The sequence below is a fragment of the Simochromis diagramma genome, unplaced genomic scaffold (genome assembly GCF_900408965.1).
Source record: "Simochromis diagramma unplaced genomic scaffold, fSimDia1.1 OVJJ01000516.1, whole genome shotgun sequence".
Lineage (NCBI taxonomy): Eukaryota > Metazoa > Chordata > Actinopteri > Cichliformes > Cichlidae > Simochromis > Simochromis diagramma.
The window spans coordinates 1,518,325-1,541,485 of NW_024386938.1; the positions used below are offsets into that span (position 1 = coordinate 1,518,325).

Here is a 23,161-nt window from a genome sequence, read left to right on the forward strand (position 1 = left end):
TGTAGAGTTGAGTGTTTTGCAGAATTTGGTTATTGACCAAAAACACTAAGCATATTACCAAGTCCACATTGTAAGATGTAAGTATTTTATTATTATAATTATTATTCTTATTTTATATTTTGCTTACCTTTTATTATTTAAAGTATTGATGACATCTTTTTCAGCAGTGATGTCTTTGAGACTGCTGTTAACCTATTAAAGCAGCTCATGTAGGGGAGAGTGGTATGTCATGATTCATCATTAAGACGCAAATTCAGAACACATTTTAACGACCACTGAATCACTGTGATTTTTACTTTCCACAATAACCATCTACCAGCAAAACATATTGTTAAACTTTTCATGTATTTTTTGGAGGCCTAGAATGTGCCTGTCTCTAAAGAACTTTTGTTCAACCTCTGTTATTGACACTGAATCTGTTGTGCTAGTATCAATCTGATGTCAATACTAGTATTGGTATCGACACTATAGATATTTGGATTGATCCTCCCACCTCTGCTGTTTATATAGTCTTTAAAAGGGAGAAAAACTAAAGCTCTTTAAATACTTTATGTTAACAGGTATTTTCTTCTTGATGGAATCTGGTGCACCAACAGGTACAACCCTACTCCAACACCCCTTCCCACCACCCTCGACTCCCAGAGCAATCTATTAATTTGACTAATTACTACAGTTTTTTTTCTTAATAAGGTCATCTCCTCCAAAACCTGGCACTGAATCAGAATGCTGTACAGTCCTCAAACAATGACAGCCTGGGTTTTGCTGACAAGGCAGTTGATGGCAACAGAGACTCGAGCTATCAAAGAGGGTCCTGCACACTTACCACCTCACAATCTGATCCCTGGTGGAGGGTAGACCTGAAGAAAGTGTACACAATCGGCGCTGTACTAATTACCAGTACAGTAGAACTAGAAAACGGGCTGGATGGTGCTGAAATTTGGATTGGAAAGTCAACAGAGATCAATGACCATGAAAGCATGAGGTGAAAACACTTGATAAAGCCCCAAATAATGAAATCATTATGTGAATAAGATTTATTCCTTCACTTTCTTTCTCTGTTTTTTTTGGGCTCTTGCATACACAGGTGTGCTGTGATCTCTCACTTTCCCAGTGGACAGACATTTTACTTTCCCTGCAGGTCTTTTGAAGGACAATACGTCACAGTGTTTCTCCCTGGAAGCAAGAAGATCCTAAGTCTCTGTGAGGTTGAAGTGTACTATGGTAATCACATTTCAGTCTGATGCTGATACAGACGTCTGGTATTTCATAGACTCTGAAACTCAGAAAATGTTATGAAAATTAAGTGTGACCTTTAAAATAACTGCACAGTGCACCTTCTGCAGAAACCGACTTTTCCTGGTTTTCTTTCAAGGATACCCATCACCCAATTTAGCACTTAAAGGAGAAGCTACTCAGTCATCTACGCTCTCTTTTGCTGCTGCATCCAAAGCCATCGACGGTAGACGGAACTCGTTCTATACCAATGGGTTCTGCAGCCACACTGCTGAAGATGAGACCGACCCCTGGTGGCGGGTAGACCTGCAGCACAGCTTTACAATCACTACTGTAAAAGTCACCAACAGAGGAGATTGCTGTGCTGAAAGACTGGATGGAGCTGAGATCCGAATAGGGAACTCACTGGAGAACAATGGAAACAATAATCCCAAGTAATGATGAGAATTCAATTTTCATTATGAAATGAAATTAAGAGATACATGCTATCCAACTTTGGGAAAATCCATATTAACAGAATATTGTCTGCATATATTCGTCTGTCAGGTGTGCTTCCATCTCCCACATAAAAGCGGGTAAAACCTACACATACCAGTGTGACGGAGGCAGCATGGAGGGTCGCTTTGTGAACCTGTTTCTTCCTGGACAGAAGAAAACTCTCACCCTGTGTGAAGTGGAGGTGTATGCTGCCCGAGGTAGAGCTTTTAGTGAGTGAATCTGATCTACTGAAACACACCTGCCTGATAATGACTCATGTCTGTTTGTTCTTTTCGATACTTAGTGGAACCGCTTCCAAATGTGGCCTTAAACAAAGAAACAGTACAGTCATCGACTTGGTCTGGGACAGAACATTGGGCCTCAAAAGCTGTCGATGGATGCAGAAATGGACAAGTGCCACAAGGATGCTGTACCCACACTTCACCAACAGAGGACTCTCCCTGGTGGCACATAGACTTGTTGGGTCTCCATAAGGTCACTGCTGTCACCATCATCAACAGAGTCGGGAGTACAGCTTACAGGCTTATTGGGGCGCAGATCTTGATTGGGAACTCACTGGATCAAAATGGAATTAAAAACTCCATGTAGGACACGATTTCTCCATAAATATTTATGATTTTATTTTTCTCATTTAAACAACAGCACATTATTGTTTAGCCAAAACATTTTCTTTTGTAGATAAAATAAGTTTGATGTTTGTGTAAATCTATCAGGTGTGGCACTATCAATTCATTAGGGAGTTCCCCAACACACACATTCCAGTGTAATGAAATGGAAGGTCGCTACATCACTGTGTTCATACCAGGACCTCAGAAAACACTGACGATGTGTGAAGTGGAGGTGTTTGCTTCTCTCTCTGGTATGGCCGTGGTGTGTTTGTTTCTAGCACCATATGTTGTGGTTGCATGTGCTTGCTGTTGCTTTCTATATTGTCTCTATATTGCTTTCCACCTCTCAGTATTCATGTTTTAATTTGGAGCTGAGAGCAACCTTACAATTCAGCCTGTTAAAACAAAATGAAAACAACCAAACATGGTTGGAACAAACGCAACCTGTCAAGATTTTTCTTTTCAGCCCCCAAAGCTGTCACTCCTCCACCAACTCCTCCACCATCTCCTCCCACTGTGAGCGTGCTGCTGGGCGAAAGGAATGTGATGGTTGTGGGAAAGAGGCTTTGCTGGTCTGATGCTCTGGTGTACTGTAGACATTATCACTGGGACCTGCTCAGCCTTCACAGCCGACGGGAGCAAGACGAGTTGGAGCAGCTGCTGGGCAGCCTTCCCTTCACCCTCACAGACTACATCTGGCTGGGACTGCGCAGGTACTGTGCTTATCATGTAAATGCTCTTAACACCTCAATGAATGAACAGGACTTAATATGAATGAGATGTTGTTCATGTCCAGTTGCAATACAATGTAAAAAGAAATCTATCCAATGATTAGAAATGTGAAATGACCACAAAGAGACAGAAGAAGAAGTAACCACATCAAATAAAAATATCACCACAAAGCAATGCAAACAATGTACACAATGACTCAAACTGACTAGGAAAGGTTTAAAAGAAGATAGAGAACACACAAAGTTACCAACAGAGCACCACTTACTTAACCGAGGGTCACAGGAGTGCAGTTAGTTCATAATAACCCTTAACTTGGTAGGAGGAAGAAAATGGATGAATGGTTGGAGGGAGTTTTAGGTTTTTGGCCCCATTTAACATCATAAAGATAAATCTGCATCATATAATTGTGGAAAAAAGAGAAAAAGCTTTTAAACATCCACGGGTAACATAAACAGCAGCATTTTGTTCACTCTGTCCAACAGGTCACTAAGAGGAAATGACTGGTTCTGGATGTCTGGACATTCCATGAATTTCTTCCATTGGCCACAAAATTGGGTCCCTCGCTATTATTCGAACACCTGTGGCGGCATGGGCAGCACAGAGGACTTCCAGTGGAAGGACATCCACTGTGGGAAACAACTCAACTTCATTTGCCAATTAGGTTGGGCTTATACCACTGTAATGCATTCTGCGATTTATTGTACACTTGTGATTCCTCACAGTATCGTGTTTCTGGGGATTAATTACTCTACTCTCCGTTCATTAGGTGCTGGGGACGACATGCAAAGAGTGTATTTCTACAGCACCAAGAAAGACAGAACCCTAGAGTAAAGGCCAACAACATATTGCAAATGCAAATTGCAATGTGTATAAGGGGGGCTCATCTCACCTTATAGGAGGCAACCTTTCTGCAAACAGCTGCAGTCGGACTTGGACTGACTGCAGTCACTCTGAGAGAGATTAGTGAAGGTTTCAAATAATTGCTGTCCAATTTATAAATGCAGACTAACTGCTACAACGATTCCATCAGTTTGAATGAGGCTTTATCAGTGAGCACAACTCAACTTCAGGTTATATTCCTTTGTTACTAGGTTACTGAGTGCAAATGTAAAAGTTAACTATGAATTTCTGTTAAATGGGTTTTTCTCTCTATATAGACAGATCGGTGATTTACAATTTATTACTGTTAGTTGCCGTATTATCAGAAACATATTGCATGTAATTACCAGCTTGACCCCATTCATCTCCTCCTAGATGAGTCGACCAATCATGATGAAACTTTGCATAGACATTGTCTAGGGCTCTGTCAGTGCCAACATCTAATTGCTATATACAAATGTTTTACCCACAATTGAGACTGTTTGTTGCAATATAATGTATCATAGCATCATCACTATAGTGATTGTATGTTTGTATGTTTCCTCTCTGCTAGTTTAAAAAATAAAGTGTCACTGTGTTAATGAACCTTTATGAACCATTTGATTTTAATTTGATTACAAAAGTAGCTTTAAAGGTGTTTCTGTATTATATGAATGATCTTAGCAATGAAATGCAGATCACCGCTGAAAAAACACAGAACTAAACTAGGTGATTAGTTAGTAGCTGGCAGTGAGGGATACTGCAAGGATTAGTGCAGAGGGGGTGGTGAGAGAGAGAGAGAGAGAGAGAGTCGTGCACACCAGCTTCTCTTTAATCAGTGGTGGAGGATTTATGGTGGAGAACATTTGGATGCAGAAAGTAATAACAGAAAAAGACACAAGACGGACTGAGGTTACATCATGTGAGTTATGCTTTTCCTCTTTTATTTTCACTGTATCATGTTTTACTTTAGGTATATAATGCATATAAAATATACATTTAATCAAACTGTTGACATTAATATTGTCTATACCGTAGATATAAAGTATCAAGCTTTGTATCTATTAGTGTCTTATTCCAGGTCTTATTTACAGTTAATACCTCCCTGCTTTTGTACACGTCTGTGTATTTATAAGCATATTACAGTCATGCTGTAAATTTCTTAAGATATAACCATGTAGACATTAATTTGCACCCTTCAGTTATTGAGTATCGATTGTTTTTGAGCAGTGAGAAAGTTCCCTCTTGGAAAATACATTTGATGATACATAGTGTAGGATTCCTAAGGTGGCAAAGATTAGTTTAAGTGGATTATAGGAATCCACCTCTATTTCTAGTGTCTGTGATCACGTGAAGTCACCTGCTGTATTCGCCTGTAACATCTCTGTTTGTTATGGAGGTTAAAGGTTTGCTTCTTTCCTGTCAGGGCTACTGTAAGTGCAGATGACTTTTTCCAGTAACTTTGTTTTGATAAGCTAATCTATTCCACAAAAAGGATCTGTTTTGTCATGGTTGGCAGCTATGGGCTGCTGTATTAGAGGTGAACCTTGCTTTTTTTGTTGGTTCATTTTCCATCTACTAACAGGAAGAAGTGGGGTTTAGACATCAATAAGTCTATTTGATTAATCAATCCAAGTATTTGGTGGAGCATGTTGGATGATCTGATGGCTCACTGAAGCTTGTATACGTCAGCTCTGTAAACTCTGAGGTGCAACATTTCAAAAATAGCTTTTGAGATGTTTCCTTGTAAATAAAATGATGAACCAGCCAGCAGGCAATAAATGCCACCCACAGAGCTGCTGTTAAAAACAGCAGTAGAGCCCCAGCTGTGAGTCACCTTGTGCTCCTTTATGAAAGACAATGTATTGGCCAGGAATATCCACAATCTGTAGTTCCTCCAACAGTGCCGATCACCAGAGTATCCAGCGCGTTTCCAGATCGATGAGGTGAAACGATGATGTTCTGAAGACAAACTACAGAAAAGTGCATCTTTGATGTTTTACAAAGTGCATTTTTATCCTTTTGGGGTTTTTTGTATCCAAGACGTGATAATATGAACAACCCAGATACAAAATGTTACCTCATTATCAAGGTGAGATGGAGATGGGTAGCAAAGGGGCTTGCAGATACAGAGCAACTTTAAGAAGACTAATGCAGCTTAAACTGCAAATCCTATATGAAAGGTTGATGTGCTGAATGGTATGCATGATTTACTCTTTAACCATAACATAAATCTGATTATTACATCATAGCTAATAACCTGTATACGCTGAACACCTTTCTAAGCTGTCTTCCTCTTGGCAGCACTTTCACAAAGTGCAGATTTTACAGTAATGTGCAAACATTTTTGAGTTTTGAGTTTTTAATCATAGGAACAAGTGAAGAACAAAGTGCTGATTCACATGTCTGCTGCATTTTGCGTCAGCTGGAATTGTCTCCTTTCCAGTTTATTCTATGCTAAAACAAGCACTCTTACTATGAATACCATTTATACAGTGTCAGTCACAATAGGGTCCTGTTACTCAGTTATACAACACTGCAAATAAAGAACATGAGAATGTGAGGCTGATGCAGAATATTAACACACTTTACTGGCTATTGTCATGTTTGACAAACTCTGGTCAGGTTTCAGGTTTCTTTGTTTGTAACACGAGTTTTCTTAACAAAACAGGAAAAAGAAACCGTTGCTACTATTGTGTGTGGGGCATCCTTTTTTCTAGAGTTGGTTCACATTAACAATCTTTCAACTGAATTTCAGTCTTCTGATGTGTGATTTGGGTGGACTGTGTTTCTCCAAGCTTTAAATTCTGGACAGACACACACATTACTGACCAGGATTCTGACTTTGGGTGGAGCCCAGCTTAAAGCTGCTGTGACCCAGAAAACATGTGCAATTATCATCCAAAGGTTTTGGGGTGTTCTAAATCCCTCCAAACAGGTGGTTATTTAACACACCTTCCTGTGGCATAAACAGTAATATGATACATAGTATGATGCTTGCTATTATCCAGGATCCTCACTATACCATCTGAGGCTTATACCTACTGAGACATTTATTTGATTTAAACTAATATGTTATACGCTGATGATCCCATCCTGTAAAAAAATAAAATGAAGCATTAATTTATTTGCAATTGAAATAATTTAATTGTATTTTACTTTGACTCACATGTTTTTTATATTTTTGTGTGTAAATATGTTTTAACCTCTTTTTGATGCAGTTTAGTGTTAACAGCAATGTGCGGTGTGCAAATCCATTCAAAATACACATACAGTGAATTATTCTATGTATCTATCTGCATGCACAAACACAGACACACAAACATGCTTCGGTCTCCCTCTCTAATCCTCTGCTTATACAATCAGGGGGCTGTAAGGGTCATTGTAACAAAGCTTGCCAGCTGAACCAGATCTCATTATTGAAATATGTTGCCTATGAGCCTCTCCGTGTGCAGTAGTGCATATCAGCAGGGAGACATGTATCTAAATCAGGACTAATCACAGACAGATGGAGACAACAGAGGGAGGAGGAGTGAAGGAGAAGTGGTGACAGTGTGGGCGGAGAAAGGGGAGGAACCCCGGGGAGGCAAACTGTCCTTAATTTGGTTAAGCCTGAGATTTTTGGATTACCTTTGGCAATTAATCTTGTTACAGTGCTGTGCAGCGACAGAGGGACGTGGGAGGGGCCTGTGTGTGTGTGTGTTTAAAAGTAACTAACCTTGTGGTCTGCTATGATGTAGCTTATTTATCTGCTCAGCTACATAGGTAGGATGAGTAATATGTATTTGTATTAGGTTGCTACATTGTAGAAAATGAAACAATGTAGCCACTTTCAAATGGACTAGAAGTGTGTTAGTGTAAACCAAGAATCAGAAACGGGAAGTGTTACTGACTGACAAACAGAGATGTTCACAAAATAACAGCTTGTTAGTCAAAAGCTCCAAATTAAAGTATGCCTTTAACATCAGGTTGTATTAAGTGAATTTTTGGATTTGAGAAAACCTGGAAAAAATGTCTTTGAGAAAATAAATCAGACCTTACTCATTCAGACTTAGTCCTCTTAGCTGTTAATGTCTGGCTGCTAGGGAAAAAAGTGTAGTCTCCAACTGGTAGGTAACTGGTTCTGGAGTTTCCTGGTTAAAAACCTTCATTTGATTGATTTGGTCGCTAACAAATTGCTGTGGTCACTGCCAGTTTGCACAGTGAGTTCTCTTAACTTTGATGTAAACATGCGCAAACTGTGACAAGTGCAAAACAAACCAGAAACATCAACTGTTTGCCTTCAAAGGAAAAGTTGCATGATTTGAAATGTCTTGGGTGAAGCAGGAAGGCACAACTTTTACCTTTTTAAGTTTCACTACAAATTGTAGGGGCCACAAAGGGGCTACTTAAAAAAAATCTCTAAATAATGAAATTAAATATCAATCAAAAATTGTCTCCTTAAACTGTTGCATATGTAGTCTAGAATATGCTGATTGTTCTATTAATCTTGTACATGTGGAACTCTAAAAGCACCTGATTTTACTGGGTAATTCAGTTTCCTGCTATATTATTATACATTCAGAAAACGTACAGATACATTTACTTGTTATCTAGTTTGAACACAATGTATGAAATATGTGAATACCTTATCAAATATAACAGATTAAACTACACAACAGCAGTCTATGTAAAAGGGATGAAGTTACAGTGACACTTACACACAAATGAGTTTGAATATTTCACTTACCTGATAAAACACAATGCTTTAGACTAAGCACACACTTTGAGCATGAGAATGAGGCGATGGAGAGAGGATTAAAGGGATTACAGCCAGGTCAAAGGTCAAAAAGGACAGAATGAAATGAGGGCACATTTAAATCAGAGTGAAACAGTGAGAAGAGCTATTACTTTACTGCACTTTGTAGTAATTCTGTTGCATCGTGTAGGTAAAATTAAAAAATCCAATTAATCTAAAGACTAAAATTAGTGGAGGTTTTAACCTCCCCACAATCAATTTGTAATACTGTTCCCAAAAGCTGCCCACCATTGCTGGACATGTGTGGCTGCCTGATCACAACCATTTTATCAACCATATAAATATAAATGAACTGCTGTGCACCCGGCGAGAGGCAGGGTGCACCCTGCACAGGCCACCAATCTGTTGCAGGGAAACTCTAATTTAACTTTTAACAATGAATTTAATTTATTTGATTCATTTCATATCAATTTAATTTTCATATGCTTTTATATTTTTATATGTGAATGCTGATCCACAGCAAATGCCAGCTGAAAGCACATTATAAGGCTTTACAATGTAAAAAGGAAAACGACAACCAGAGAGCAAGCGCTTGATGACAGTGGAAAGGAAAAACTCCCGCAGAACCAGATTCAGGGAGGGGCATGAGGGGAAGGAGAAAAATGAAAGCATACATAGACAAATGCCCTTTAATGACAAGCAGTAGTGGTGTATCAACACACAAAGAGAAGGACTGACTGTGACTGAACATGCATCTCTTCTGGTTTTCTGTCTCCTAAATCTGCCGATTTGCAATCCTATCGTCACGCTGCTGTCTCCGTCAAGTCTTCTTTACGATCAGCTTGGATCATGTTATTTATTGTTTGTCTGCTTTCCTTTTTTTTTTTTACAGAGCAACAATGCGACTGGTCAACATGGCTGGAGTGCGGCTCCGCCGGGCAGCTGAGGAGGAGGAGAAGGAGCGGCCACCCCCTCCACCACCCGTCTCCCACCACCAGTTTAACAGCATGAAGAACAAGTTCTTTAATGAGCTCACACATCTGCCAAGTGAGCACACGACTATCTAAACATAACGTTACAGTTTAAGCTGAAAAGAAAAAAATCACAAACTTTCATATTGTAAACTTAAGGAAAATGTTAGATGAAAACTGTGCATCAGAAAGCAGATCAGGGTATCTATCTCAGTCTCTTTCATCTCATCATCCTGTCATTCATTTTTCCCATTCTGTCTTCTCTCGTTTCTTCTCCGTGTGACCTTTCTGTCCTGCTCTCCAAGATCACAAACTCAAGAGTAAGTTCATCTCACATGCTGCTGTGTTTGTCGCACAGAGTCACGTTCTTAAGGTTATTCCAACTCATCCTGGGCAGAACAGCAGACACATGAAAAAAGGCAACTGATAAAATGTTGACCCTAAAAACAAGTATTTTATAGAGTCAGTCTTTAAGTTTATTTACTCATCTACCGTTTCTTAGAAACAGCAGTGCTTTGAGATAAATGCTCACAGTAAGAGTGCTAATAATTTGATTTAAACCAGTCAGAGGGCTGAGGGCCACTAAACCTGTTGGAAGCCCAAGAAGCCATGATATTGTGAGCTGATTATGTTGGATGAAACATTAACATTAACACTTTAAAAGCGTTCGACTTTCTGACCTGTGCAGTGTGATCACTCTTTTCTTTTTATGCAGCACTAATCTACATTTCCCCTTCCTCTCACTCCTTTCTCCAGTGCCCATGTGGGCTGTGGGTGCCATTGTGGTTGTGGTCCTTGCTCTTGTCGGCTGCCTGGGATTCTGCATCTACAAGAAGTGCTTCAACAAGGGCAAAAAGCCCAAGAAGGCCCGCGAGAGGAAGGGAGGACGAGGACGCAGGAAGAAGGACAAGGAGGGAGAGGAGGGAGAGGAGAAAAAGGTGAGAAAAGATGAATTTCTTTTCTTCAAAAAGAAGAAAACCTGCACTACTTGGTAACTCTGCTTAGTTTGGTCTAAAATTCCCTTACTGTGGGTTGTGCAGTAGAGGGGCAACATTGAGACAACCCCCAAAACAGGAATGTTTTTACACGTGGAGGATTTTTACCCCTTATCTGTTATTAGTTTTGCATTTGGCTACAGTCAGTGTTACCGCTGGTAGCATGAGGCTACATATAATATATAACCCCTCCAGGATGCCACATTAATATATTCCACTGTCAGCGAGTTTGCTGTCTCTCAAGAGCATGGAGGAGATTCCAGGACACAAACAGATATTCTAGGAGAGCTGGATCAGACTCTGGAGGATCTTTTATTCAGCAGGACCAGAATCTGCTTCTTTGTGCGAGAAGAACGGGATGAAGACTTCCTGAGCTACGACATGACATCCAGCTGGAAGCTGGTGTGAATGTGTGTGACCAAACACTCAAAAACAGATTTCATGAGGGTAGCCTCAGGGCCTCTAGTGGGCCCTCTGCTTATTGTCTGGCACTGTGAACCTGATTTCTATTTGCAATAGAAGACCAGAACTGGCAGGTCCACCACTGACGTCTATGCCCCACAGATGGTCTGCAGAAGCTGTGGAGAGCATTGTGATGCCTGTAACATTATTCAGCATGACGAATTTGGTGGTGGGTCAGTGATTGTCTGAGGAAGCGTATCAATGGAGGGACACAGATCTCTACAGGCTATGTAACATTCACCCTAACTCCCACATATTATCACACATTTGCACAGCTTTTTATGCTAAGCAGCTATTAGGAACAGAAAGAAAGGGAAGCCTAAGGCCCAAGGCTAGCCTAATTTATCCTAAATGGTAGCAGAATGTAGATTTTCTTCTTTTTTTTTTTTTTTTACAATTTTGTGGCTAAGCTATCAGCTGCTGGCTGCAGTATCAAATTTAAAATTAGGAAATGAGGGTGTTATTAGGTATAATTATTATTATTGGGATGTGAATCAAGAAAGATCCATGGCTGCATACATCCTCCACCCTCTGCGTGTCAACAGATGGAGTTAGCTGCAGCTCTGGGTTTTCTATCTGATTGTAATCACTGATTAACTGTTCACAGCTGTTTGGCCTTTATCCAGGTTGAGACTAGTGATGGCCGAAATCACTGCTTAAACTGCACACAACAGCCACAGTGCACTAGGGTAAACACAAAAGGAGTCAGAACTGCCAATACTTTGCTTTTGGGCACTGGAGAATATAGATTATTTAATCAAAGGGTTATATTTTCACACAGACTCCAAACCAGAGTATTATATTTAAATATTTACATTTAAGCCTTCCTTGTTCATTTTCTTTTCCATATTTTAGACATTTTGCAGAATCATGGTACTTTTTTGTGAACCTAAGGCATGGTGTGTTAACTTCTATCCAATTTGTGTGTCTTCCAGGAAGGAGAGGAAGGGAAGGAGGAGGAGGAGAAAGAGTTCTTTGGCAAACTTGAGTACACACTGGATTATAACTTCACTGATAATCAGGTACACACACGTTTAACCCAATAAAAGAAGGATTTTATGACCTTCATCTAACATCTGTTTCCTCCCTCCTCTTGCAGCTGATAGTTGGCATCCTCCAGGCTCAGGATCTCCCAGCCATGGACATGGGCGGCACCTCAGACCCCTACGTCAAAGTCTACATGTTGCCAGACAAGAAAAAGAAATTTGAAACCAAAGTCCAGCGCAAGAACCTCTGCCCTGTGTTTAATGAGACCTTCACCTTTAAGGTTTGAATCACACTATGATGCATTTTTAAATCGCTGAGCACCACCTCATCACTCAACATTGTTAATAATTTTCTTCTTCAGATACCCTACAGTGAACTGGGCGGTCAGACTTTGGTGCTGCAAGTTTTTGACTTTGACCGTTTTGGTAAACATGATGTCATCGGTGAAATCAAGATCCCCATGAACTCTATAGACCTCGGCCAGCCAATACATGAATGGCGGGATCTGGTTGGAGGAGAAAAAGAGGAGGTAAAGGTGTTTTTCTATCTCCTGGAAACATGTAAATCTAATGGTACATACCGGTTTTGGGCAAGATAACCAAATCCCTGTGTTTATTTTTTGTTCCTGACAGCAAGAGAAACTCGGTGATATCTGTATTTCCCTTCGTTATGTCCCCACTGCCGGAAAGTTAACGGTTAACATTATGGAAGCCAAGAATCTAAAGAAGATGGATGTTGGAGGACTGTCAGGTGAACACACATACTCGTACTTGTGCTTGTTCTAAAGACTCTGGAGAGCTCTGCTAACTCGTTATCCTGATGCCATGTCTCTCTCTCAGATCCCTTCGTTAAGGTAGTTCTTCAACACAACGGCAAACGAATCAAAAAGAAGAAGACGTCAGTCAAGCAAAACACACTGAATCCTTACTTCAATGAGAGCTTCAGCTTCGAGATCCCGTTCTCCCAGATCCAGGTTTGTATGCATCACAGTTTGACCCCGTCATATTTAGACCAGAGAGTTGCATCAATGGACAGGGCTTAAATTGTGTAACGTTTTTTCCTGTGGTTGCATTCAGCTTGTGCACTATTTTATTTTAGGAGGCCTGAAACAGAGGCTGTTAGAGATACTGCTGTGCCAGTTTTAGGCTGAAAATTCCAGCACTGTGTTTGAATGAGAAGAAACACAAACATCTGGAAAACGTGCCCCCATGTTTGCCTCTCGATTGGCTCTTGAAACTCAAAAGAATAAAGGCAACATTTTTACCTAGCTCGTATAGATTTTGTGATTTCATCTTGTGCTTCTTGCAGAGATTTTCCTTTAGTCTTGCCCCAACTTCCTCTAATGATACTCATGCCACAGTTTTAATATGTTGTATAATTTGCAAAGTTCACATATGCCCGGTATGTTATATAGTTTTACAGCAGACTGAGCAGAGAAAACACTGAAATAATATAGGTTTAAATTTCAAATGAATTAGTTTGATTTAGCCTTCTCAGAAGACCAGCCACTACATGTATCAACCCTTTAACGCTGGAACCATGTAATAATTTAAATATAAAAAAAATAGTGTTTATCAAACCGAATTAAAAAGAAAAAAAAGTTAATTTACAAATATTATTTCATATAGTTTTAATTTGTATCATAATTGCAACATGGAGCATTTTTGCAATTTGTTGCTTAAAAAGTGTTTTTTGGGGGGGGGCAGGACGTCTCACTGATGATGATGATGCTTACACTAGGTGTTAAGAGGTTAAATTATAAATGTGAAAGTACTACCAAAGTATTCCAGAGGGACGCGACAAGACAATGATCCAAATCTACAACAGGATGGCTTAAAAAAAAAAGAATGAAGGTGTTGCAATGACCAGTCAGTATCAACCTGATCGAAATGCTGTGGCAGGACTTTAAGAGAGGTGTACACAAACAAAAGCCCTCAAGCTTCAGTGACTTGAAGCAAGATTGTTGAAGAGTGGGTTAAAATTGAGTAATTATTGCTAAAGGTGAGTCTACAAGCCACTGAATCATGGATCGTACCTAGTGAGTCCTGTTAAAACTTTCTTTTTCATAGGTCTGCATTACCCAGTAGCTAAACCTGACCAACCATCATAACCTGAGTTTACTCAAAAGCTTTACAATAACATCACTCAACTTGGAATAAAGGTGCACACCTGACCCTCATCTGTCTCCTCACACAGAAACTTCAGGTGCTGATCACCGTATACGACTATGACAAGCTGGGCAGCAACGATCCCATCGGCAAGTGCTGGATTGGCTACGGCGCCTCAGGCGTCGGGCTGCGCCACTGGTCAGACATGCTGGCCAATCCTAGGCGTCCTGTGGCCCAGTGGCATACGCTGCTGCCCGAGGAGGAGGTGGATGCTGCTCTGAAGGCCCCCATCCGCTAAAGACGCTCACATAGTAACTTACACATGTGTACAGCATCGTGTGCATAGCAGGGTGTTTGTTTCAATAATAAACCAAAAGCCTGTAGAGTTTTATAACTTAATGCATTTTTAACCATATTTCAGTTTTAAACGTAATTCCTTTTGTAACATAACTTCGGGATGTCGTTGTATGACTGCGTGTTATACTGAGTGCATCCTATAGAGATGCTTACAAACATATTAACATATTAACTGCACACTTCCTCTGAATGGCTCACAAAGTATAAATTAAAGAGCCACAACACAGTTGAACTTTTTGCTTCCATAAAGCTGGAGGACTAACAAAACTGCATCATCTAAGATTTTAACTGAGCTTCAAGGCAAAACTCTTCTACTCTTTGTTATTTATTGACCGTTTTATCATTAAGCTTTATACTGACTTATGTAGTCAAAACCTGTCTTCAGGTTAATTCTGATTGTCTTCTTTAGTATTAGTATAATTATGCAGCAGTTAACGTTGCTATTCTGGTACTCTGCCTGGTTAATAGAGTTCTCCAAAATACTATTACATTTCCTAGAAACCCTGCTTCTCCTGCTTTTCGATTGATTTTTTTTTATGACCAGCAACAGCCCAGTCTTATATTACATTAGCATGGCCACTAGCAGGTTTAAGTGCAAGGATGCTAATCTGTTAGCAGATTTCCTGCCTCAAAGTTCTGTTTAATGAAGTTTTATACAACAACATTGGGTCTAATGACTGAGGTTAAAGCGCTGAACGTTATAGAATTTAGGAGAAATGTGAAATATTGCTGTTAACATTTAGTAGTTAAAAATGTTAAAAATGTGGTTTTGTTAGTTTCTTACAGTACAAATAGACCAAATAGCAAAAACTAGCCTACCGAGCCTGTGGCTGTCAGTTCTCGTTGTTGTATCGTCCCAGAGGAGCAAAACGGAAAAACCAGAGGAGCTCTGAGCTCATGTGTGAATCTTCTTCTCAAATTTCTATTCCTTATTTTGTCCCATGAATTTATCTTCATGGCTCCTGTTTTCAACACAACCTAAAACTTTTCTGTGAAAGTGATGAAATTTGTTGTATCTAGTGTTCCATGTTTTACTTCTTATTTATCTTTCTCTTTGTGGTTCCTTCTCTGTTTGTGTGTATAAACTGTATAAAGAACTGTATAAAGAAAGATGTTTTCATTTTCATTGCATATAATGTGACTGTAAATAAATAGCTGAATAAATGTTTCCAAACAATGACAAATGTATTTATTTATTATGTGTCAGATTGGAAAATGTAACATATAATACTGCACATTAGAGGTTTTACTGAACTTAAAATTACCAGCACTGAAAGTGGAGTCTATTTCTCTGCCCAGTCTGTATGGTGTGTGTGTGTGTGTGTCATGGTCCTGGGCCGTGTTGGCCCAGTATTCTTAGTTCTCTTGTATTTTTGTATTCAGTTCCCTGTTTAGGTTCTGTTTCCTGAGTTGCCCTGTTATGTTGTTCCCTGTGTGCCTTCCCTTTGTGACTCTCACCCCCTGTGTGCCCCTCTATGTATTCATGAGCCCTTGTCCCCTTTCGTGTTTTATTCCATGTTTTCCCCAGCCTGTTATGTCTGTGTTCTCCCCGTGCTCTCTCCTCCTGTCTGAACCTCTGTGTACTTCCTGTTTGACTCTGCCCGTCTCCCGTCAGTGTTATGTTCACCCCGCCCTGTCTCGTTATGGTTATCTGTGTCAGCTGTGTTCCCCGTGTGTTCCCACTTTCCTCGTTAACCCTCTGTGTATTTCTGTCTGCGTCTCCCTCTGTTCGGCGTCGCGTTCTCCCTCATGTTGTGTGTTACTCTCCCCGTGGTTCCTGGTACAGCTCATGTTTAGTTTTTCCAGTTTAGTTCAGTACTGTTTTGTGTTTCACCTTTAAGCCCGCATTAAAACTGTGATCTTTAAGTTTATCCCCGTGTCTGTGAGTCTGCATCTTGGGTCCTTCTCCTGCCTGCCACACAACGAATCATGACAGTGTGTGTGTGTTGGTTCAATGAGGCGAGTGAAAGACTTGATTAACACTGTCCTTTTTAGTCCTTGCCTCAACACAATGAGCCAAACATGTGAGGGAGGCGTTAGAGAGAGGCACAGGGTGTCACCGGAAAGGAAAATGAAGAATTACCCAAAGCACCCTCCATCGCCCATACAAGACAACCCTTCACACCAAGGAGTATTAACCTGACACATTTTATTGTAAACCATTTCTTACAGTCTTTTTTTAAAAATTTTTTTTATTTTTTACATCGCCCATAATCAGTGTGTTAACTCATTTTGAAAATCAGTGGATGTGCTGGTACTGATGCAGGCCCATTAACTGAATGTGTAAGTTTAATTAAATTCAGACCAACACTGTTGGACATTTACCAATTCTAGTTAACTGCAGACAGACAGATGGATGTCTCGACATGCCATAAACTTGCAGGTCCTTCGGCCAGATGAGCAGCAACAAAAAACATTTTGAGGTTTTGAGGAAGGATCCAAAAGAAAATTTGTGTTTGTTTGAATTTGAAAAATTATTCATTAAACTTTAATTCTTTTTCTTTTACCCTTAACAGACAGTGAAATGATAATGAGAAAAGTTACAATATTTAGGATCAGTTTTTAAATGTGGATGCTTATTACAAAGTTGGATCTGATGTGTGTAAAAACTGTTACATTCTAATGTTAATAGAGCAGGTGGGGTCGTATCCTGCTGCACATACTGCTTGGTTTGGTTTTCATGTGTTAGGTTTACTATTCAGTGGGTTTAGGGACCAAATCTATATGGTTAGGTTTACAAAAAAATGAAGTTTGGATTTACTCTCGCAGAATTAGAGGTAAGAGTACTGCATGCGTCACAGCAGTGGTCCCCAACCCGGACCGGTCGTTTGGTACCGGGCAGCGAGAGTTGAGGCTCGGGTGTGAAATTAATTGAATTGGTTTTTCAATTCAATTCAATTCAATTCAGTTTTATCTATACAGCGCCAAATCACAACAACAGTTGCCTCAAGGTGCTTCATATTGTACAGCAGATTGTACAATAATAGATACAGAGAAAAACCCAACAATCATATGACCCCCTATGAGCAGCACTTTGGCAACAGTGGGAAGGAAAAACTCCCTTTTAACAGGAAGAAACCTCCAGCAGAACCAGGCTCAGGGAGGGGCGGGGCCATCTGCTGCGACCGATTGGGGTGAGAGAAGAAAAACAGGATAAAGACATGCTGTGGAAGAGAGACAGAGGTTAATAACAGATATGATTGAATGCAGAGAGGTCTGTTAACACATAGTGAGTGAGAAAGGTGACTGGAAAGGAAAAACTCAATGCATCATGGGAATCCCCGGCAGCCTACGTCTATTGCAGCATAACTAAGGGAGGATTCAGGGTCACCTGGTCCAGCCCTAACTATATGCTTTAGCAAAAAGGAAAGTTTGAAGCCTAATCTTAAAAGTAGAGATAGTGTCTGTCTCCTGAATCCAAACTGGAAGCTGGTTCCACAGAAGAGGGGCCTGAAAACTGAAGGCTCTGCCTCCCATTCTACTTTTAAATACTCTAGGAACAACAAGTAGGCCTGCAGAGCGAGAGCGAAGTGCTCTAATAGGGTGATATGGTACTACAAGGTCATTAAGATAAGATGGGGCCTGATTATTTAAGACCTTGTATGTGAGGAGCAGGATTTTGAATTCAATTCTGGATTTAACAGGAAGCCAAAACAGGAGAAATCTGCTCTCTCTTTCTAGTCCCTGTCAGGACTCTTGCTGCAGCATTTTGGATTAGCTGAAGGCTTTTCAAGGAGTTTTTAGGACTTCCTGATAATAATGAATTACAGTCGTCCAGCCTGGAAGTAATAAATGCATGAACTAGTTTTTCAGCGTCACTCTGAGACAGGATATTTCTAACTTTAGAGATGTTGCACAAATGGAAGAAAGCAGTCTTACATATTTGTTTAATATGTGCGTTGAAGGACATGTCCTGGTCAAACGTGGTTTTTATGGTTTGTATCGGTTTTTAGCGGGGGTTTAATCGTTTTTATCATTAACTCAGTTTCCCTGGGTCTTTTCCCATGTGTTATGAATAAATCTTTTTTTTTGTTTTATACTGGTTTTATATTGTTGTATTTATCTGCGACACCTTAAAGTATCTCTATAGTGAAAATATTATCGGACATAAACTGGTCCATGGCGCAAAACTGCCGTGCAGTCCTCTGCTTCCATGGAAGTGCAGTGCCACTATAGTCCACCTGAGGGAGCATGTTGCTTTGCTTTGATTTTAGATTGCTTCTGAAATCGCTGCAATCGTTGCAACTCAAAAGCCGGATCAACCAGATATGGTGCAACTCTACAAAGTCACATTTCAAACTGAAACTGACCTGTGACACATGCCAGTTGGATTTGTCCTGACAATTGCTGGGCCAATTACACTACAATGCACAAGTGTCTTTATGCCTGTTTTCCTTCAGGCTCTTTCCAAGAAGAACATTTATAATGTGTAGGTGACAGTGTTCTGCCATTTTCCCACAGCAGCACCTCTAATGAACACACGATTTAGTTGCAGCTTGTATCAAACAAAAGCCCCAGTCAACAGTAAATTATACTTATTTTATGTTAGCTTAAATATATAAAAAAATGTAATAATCGTTCATGTTATGATGCGTTTGTACCTGCTGTTGCTTGTCCTTTCAGGTTGTGCAATGCTGTTCTGGGTTTCTTGTTAGTTTTATAGGCAGCTCAGATAAAGGCTTGTCATGTGAAACACTAATTATAATAAAGCTTCAAACATTACTAACTGTTGGGAAATATTTCAGTATGGAAAACATGTTGATTTTTGCAGAAGTGTTGTGTATTCCTTCTTTGAGACATGCCACATTGCTACCAATCCGGTGCTCTACCCTGTGCCGCACAGACTGACTCTTCAACCTCTAACGCTGTGGTGTAACCCTGAACACGACCCTGAAACCTAATCTTACAATCATGCTTCTTTAGTATGTAGTTTTTGTTCCCTTTGAATATTTTCTCTCAAGTGTTGTCAAGGGGATTAAAAAAAATAAAAATGGTAAATTATTAAGCATTGTATGTCAAAAGGTAAGTTTGATGTTAACTCTCTGGTGGCTGGTTCTTCAGCTGCTGCTATTTTGCACAGTGTGCACCAACTACTTACCTCCATCCCGGAGGTTATGTTTTTGTTAACGTTTGCATGTGTGCATGTGATAACGACTGTGTTTAGACTGTTCCTTCCCATTCCATGCAAGGCCACCTGGGTTGGCTGGTAGACTGTTTACTTAGCCTGGCAGGGCGAAGGACACTGTCTCAGCTGAACTCTGGACACGCACACACAGACATATACACTGATATGCACACACTCATCCCCCCTCCCTTTCCAAACGCCTTCGACGCTTATTCCCTACTGATGCTGACGGTGGATCTAGGAGACCAGCGCACAGGCTGCAGGCCCGGATGTACTGTCTACATCGGCTGTCTCTCACCCTTTACCCCCCCTGTTGCTTCTCATGTGTTTCTTTGGTGTATTAAGAGTTTTTTCATGTGCAGAGGGGTTCTTTTTCTGTTCTCAAACTGATCTCCCTGTTGGAGCTCAGTCAGTTATTTTTTTCTCCTTATCTTTCCTCATGTGGTGCATTTTCCATTGTTATACCTCTCTGACCTGTCTTCCCCATGTGATGTTTGTGTAATGTATGTATGGTCGGAGGGTAAGATGGCGCCGCCATTGCGTGCAATAGGTCGGCAGCCTTATGAAATTTCCCCTTGTGGGACTAATAAAGGTATATCAATATGTGTGTCATTCTGTCTGCACATGCAAACATGATAGCTCAAAAAGTTTTGAGATAATTCATTTAATCTATTAACATTTTGTTTACATCCAGTAAGGTCTTCAAGGTCACGTTACTGATTTATCAGTTGCAAATATATTAAAGAATATGATTCATAAAAGTGTGGTGTGTTCTGTCAGTGTCTACAAAGTATCATATAACGATCTAAAATTAACTGATGTGAAGGTCAAACTGATAATAATGCCACTGTGATGGCAGTAAAGCAAAATTAGACACAGATTAAAGTCCATAAAAAGTTTTTATTTAACCCAAAAATCAAACTTTAAATTATACAAAAAAATCTTAATTCTGGGCCCATAAAAGAGGTCAAAGTAACAGAGCTCTACTCAAAAGCTGGCAACAAACAAACTGACCCACTTAAATGAGACCAAGGGGAAACTTAAACAGTGTGTGATCAGCCCACAAAGACAAATAGGCTAGACACAAAAACCTGACTTAATTCAGATCAAACTGAGGTTATTGTACTCAGCCCTGAAAATCTTAGAAATATGGTATCTAAGCAGATTCTTCCTCTGGATGGCATTACCTTGGCCTCCAGTAACGCTGTGAGGAACCTTGGAGTCATTTTTGACCAGGACATGTCCTTCAACGCACATATTAAACAAATATGTAAGACTGCTTTCTTCCATTTGTGCAACATCTCTAAAGTTAGAAATATCCTGTCTCAGAGTGACGCTGAAAAACTAGTTCATGCATTTATTACTTCCAGGCTGGACGACTGTAATTCATTATTATCAGGAAGTCCTAAAAACTCCCTGAAAAGCCTTCAGCTGATCCAAAATGCTGCAGCAAGAGTCCTGACAGGGACTAGAAAGAGAGAGCAGATTTCTCCTGTATTGGCTTCCTGTTAAATCCAGAATTGAATTCAAAATCCTGCTCCTCACATACAAGGTCTTAAATAATCAGGCCCCATCTTATCTTAATGACCTTGTAGTACCATATCACCCTATTAGAGCACTTCGCTCTCGCTCTGCAGGTCTACTTGTTGTTCCTAGAGTATTTAAAAGTAGAATGGGAGGCAGAGCCTTCAGTTTTCAGGCCCCTCTTCTGTGGAACCAGCTTCCAGTTTGGATTCAGGAGACAGACACTATCTCTACTTTTAAGATTAAGCTTCAAACTTTCCTTTTTGCTAAAGCATATAGTTAGGGCTGGACCAGGTGACCCTGAATCCTCCCTTAGTTATGCTGCAATAGACGTAGGCTGCCGGGGATTCCCATGATGCATTGAGTTTTTCCTTTTCAGTCACTTTTCTCACTCAGCATGTGTTAATAGACCTCACACTTGAAACACACTTGTTATTAATCTCTGGCTCTCTTCCACAGCATGTCTTTTATCCTCGACTTTATACTTGACTTGAAAAATTGTTTTAAGATTTGGGACTTGAACCTGTTTCTTGAAAAGACTTGATATTTTACCAAAAATCTATAATTTAACACACATATTATATAAAAATTGTGCACCATTAATTAAATTCATTCATTCTTACCACTCTGTATGTATGTGTGTGTGAACTGTAGCACAGCCAATCAAATCAACAAGATTAAAAAAAACAAAACAAATAAAAAACTGCTCAGGCCGAAAATGCTGCCAAGCCTTCTTTTGGGTGCATAAATTATGAAGCAGTCAACAGAAAACGAAATGCAACATGCAAAAAACATGCAAGATGAGAATCACAGACGGAGAAAGAACACCATCCAACTGAAGTTGAATTTGAAGTTGCATAAAAAATGGTAGGTGGTGCTTCTCTTTTGCTACGATGAGATAGCATCATCTTACTAGCAAATGTTGCTACGTTGATGATACTATTTGACTTTAATGTGTATGATATTTGTGTCATGCTATTTTAAACCCGGTCCTACAAGCGCATCCAAGAATAACATGCAGATTGTTATCTCAGTCTGTCGGTGGATGGTGAGCCAAAAAAATCGAAACTCAGGGAACACACAACACACACTCTGTCACTCAGACATGGACAGATACAAACTCATACGTGCACAAACGGACTAGGTGAGAGGGAGAGGACATGCTAATCACACTGCACTAAATATACTGCAATGGTTTGTTTTGTACTGTGGAAATCGCAGCACTTTTTGTCTGAACAGGAAGTTCTGCTTTTGTGTTTTTCATTGAATGTTTATTCTGTGAATTGAGCTGTATTTTATAGAGGTGCAATTTCAGAATTACTTTGTGTATATTTTGTAAGTTCACTTATTTCATCATGTGTTGAAATAAACACAGACGTGTTTTTTAAAAACACATGGTCTGTTATTTACATTTAACATGTCATTGCAACATTCTTTTTTCTTTTTTTAAAGACTTGAAAGGACTTGAAATTCAAAGTTTCAGACTTGTGACTAAACTTGGACTTTTACACCAGTGACTTGAGACTTGACTCGTGAGACTTACTTGCAAAACAATGACTTGGTCCCACCTCTGCTTCTCTCACCCCAACCAGTCGCAGCAGATGGCCCCGCCCCTCCCTGAGCCTGGTTCTGCTGGAGGTTTCTTCCTGTTAAAAGGAAGTTTTTCCTTCCCACTGTCGCCAAAGTGCTTGCTCATAGGGGGTCATATGATTGTTGGGTTTTTCTCTGTATGTATTATTGTAGGGTCTACTTTACAATACAAAGCACCTTGAGGCGACTGTTGTTGTGATTTGGCGCTGTATAAATAAAATTGAACTGAATCGAATTAGTGTAGTGTTATAAGTCTCGATTGTAGCACTGTGACCTTTGGTAGATATTACCCAATATGTGTGGCTGTTTAAAACGGTTTCTTACTGCCTTTGTTTGTATTGACAGAATATAGGCATGATATACAAACAGCATATA

The 23,161-nt window shown here is 39.9% G+C and overlaps 2 protein-coding genes across 2 annotated transcripts; both read left to right on the plus strand.

The window, feature by feature from the left end:
- The first annotated feature begins 201 nt into the window (after positions 1-201).
- On the plus strand, positions 202-4,541 carry LOC120736938. Its single transcript, XM_040037324.1, has 10 exons — positions 202-596; positions 691-982; positions 1,085-1,221; positions 1,373-1,667; positions 1,780-1,928; positions 2,015-2,315; positions 2,445-2,590; positions 2,806-3,052; positions 3,554-3,732; positions 3,838-4,541. The coding sequence occupies exons 1-10, from the start codon at positions 551-553 to the stop codon at positions 3,900-3,902; spliced, it is 1,857 nt and encodes a 618-aa protein (XP_039893258.1). The 5' UTR covers positions 202-550; the 3' UTR covers positions 3,903-4,541.
- Positions 4,542-4,740: 199 nt separating this feature from the next.
- syt5a (synaptotagmin Va) lies at positions 4,741-15,714 on the plus strand. The gene is made up of 9 exons (XM_040037326.1): positions 4,741-4,851; positions 9,560-9,714; positions 10,395-10,576; positions 12,031-12,117; positions 12,195-12,362; positions 12,444-12,611; positions 12,715-12,832; positions 12,922-13,055; positions 14,279-15,714. Exons 2-9 carry the CDS (start codon positions 9,567-9,569, stop codon positions 14,486-14,488), a joined length of 1,215 nt encoding a protein of 404 aa, XP_039893260.1. The 5' UTR covers positions 4,741-4,851; positions 9,560-9,566; the 3' UTR covers positions 14,489-15,714.
- The last annotated feature ends 7,447 nt before the right edge of the window (positions 15,715-23,161 follow it).

Excerpts from the sequence above, each read along its gene's own strand:
- LOC120736938 (XM_040037324.1), top strand. The coding sequence starts at position 551 with ATGTTAACAGGTATTTTCTTCTTGATGGAATCTGGTGCACCAACAG. Across the intron at positions 2,316-2,444 it reads AATGGAATTAAAAACTCCAT|GTGTGGCACTATCAATTCAT; the intron begins GTAGGACACGAT and ends TAAATCTATCAG. Across the intron at positions 3,053-3,553 it reads ATCTGGCTGGGACTGCGCAG|GTCACTAAGAGGAAATGACT; the intron begins GTACTGTGCTTA and ends TCTGTCCAACAG.
- syt5a (XM_040037326.1), top strand. The coding sequence starts at position 9,567 with ATGCGACTGGTCAACATGGCTGGAGTGCGGCTCCGCCGGGCAGCTGAG. Across the intron at positions 12,363-12,443 it reads ATGAGACCTTCACCTTTAAG|ATACCCTACAGTGAACTGGG; the intron begins GTTTGAATCACA and ends TTTCTTCTTCAG. Across the intron at positions 13,056-14,278 it reads TCCCGTTCTCCCAGATCCAG|AAACTTCAGGTGCTGATCAC; the intron begins GTTTGTATGCAT and ends CTCCTCACACAG.